At 42.3% G+C, this 1,356-nt stretch overlaps 1 protein-coding gene across 9 annotated transcripts in view; it reads left to right on the top strand.

Annotated features, from left to right (window-relative positions):
• Nucleotides 1–1,356, top strand: part of LOC106937370 (pleckstrin homology domain-containing family A member 5-like) — an 83,843-nt gene that overhangs the window by 52,189 nt on the left and 30,298 nt on the right. For 8 of the 9 annotated variants that reach the window (XM_015018830.1, XM_015018827.1, XM_015018828.1 and 5 more), the window contains exon 10: nt 284–522. In XM_015018830.1, the coding sequence (XP_014874316.1) occupies nt 284–522 (239 nt within the window). The remainder of the gene's footprint in view (nt 1–283; nt 523–1,356) is intronic. The other variant, XM_015018822.1, reaches the window with a different exon arrangement.

Here is a 1,356-nt window from a genome sequence, read left to right as displayed (position 1 = left end):
CTAAACACTGAGCGTGCTCACTGCGTGTGGCATTACTGCGCCCTCAGGTCACTTGCAGTTCATGCAATCGATCACATACAAGTTGCATATATTTGGAAGTGTGAATGCAAAAAATTAAGATTTCACAAAAAAATTAGAATTGAGTGTTGAAGCCTGCAGTGTAAATGTAGCCTTAGAGAGATATCTCAGCTGTTTTTGTTTTTTTTTCAATTAGCATTTATAACAGTCAACTTTATTTTGTAATTTAATCAGAAATTTTGAATTTGCTGTGACTTGTGGTTGCCAGTGGGTCATTACGGCACCCTGCCCAGCACAAAGACCATGGGAAACATCTCTGAGCATGCTGTGGCACGCTCCATCTCCACCTCCCCGTCTCATGGGTCCTTGGCGCTCTACAACACCTTCTCCCCCCCTCACCAGCAGGCTGCTACTAACCCTAGCAGCTCGCTCTCTGAGGTGTCTTCACCTGTCCTCAGAGGGGATGGGACGTTGGATCATCGGCAAAGGTCTCACCTCAGCAAAGTAAGTGCATGGCCCTTGAAGGCCAAGTCATGCAAAACATCTTTTTTAGAGCACATTTGATACATTGGGCAGTGCTATATCATATTCACACACTGCTGCCACATCATGGTGTTTGCCTTTGGCACGTAATTTTTTTCTGCCTAAACAATCTGATCTCAGTTCAGTTTGTTTTGATCCAAACAACCTACAGTTTTTACAGCCGTCTGAGAAGTTTGCTTGAACTATCGTTATGGAAGAGTTTGGCTGGGAAACAGGAGTAGGTAGGATTTACACCCGAGTATATCTCTGCTCCCTTTGGATTTTATTCACAGATGGACTGCTGTAGTTTGCAGGAACAGCCACTGCTGGTTGCTGTAAATTCGTATTCCACTCAAAAGTGGGATTAAGGGTTTTGTTGGAAGCAATTAAGAGTTCCTAGGAGCATCATAAAGTTCTTTGAATATATTAGGTGACAAAGGGAGACAGCAAAAGTGCCATAAAGAAATCTCTTTAAAACTCAAACCTTTTTATGTAGAAGAGAAAAAAAAGGAAAAACACAGAAGTTTATTTATTTAAAATTTTCCAGGTTTGCCCTCTCCCTTTATGTTCTTGTTAGATCTGGAATCATGTTGCCTGCTTTGTCCAGATGACAGTGGGTTTGTTGAAGCAGGTGTACGATGGTGTCTTCAACTCCAGCTCCATAGTGATAAGCAAACTGCAGGAGGTCCTGATATGTGCATATCTGTTTACTCAGGTCACAAACAGGAATTTCTCCAGGACCTTCATGATGTGGGATGTCAAGGCAACATGTTTATAGTCATTGATGATTGATGGGTGACTTTTCTGTGGTACCTA

This window comes from Poecilia latipinna, unplaced genomic scaffold (genome assembly GCF_001443285.1).
Source record: "Poecilia latipinna isolate Pla-1442-1.1 unplaced genomic scaffold, P_latipinna-1.0 Scaffold2327, whole genome shotgun sequence".
NCBI lineage: Eukaryota > Metazoa > Chordata > Actinopteri > Cyprinodontiformes > Poeciliidae > Poecilia > Poecilia latipinna.
The sequence above is the reverse complement of the archived record's forward strand: the minus strand, read 5'-3'. Positions and strand labels throughout refer to the sequence as shown.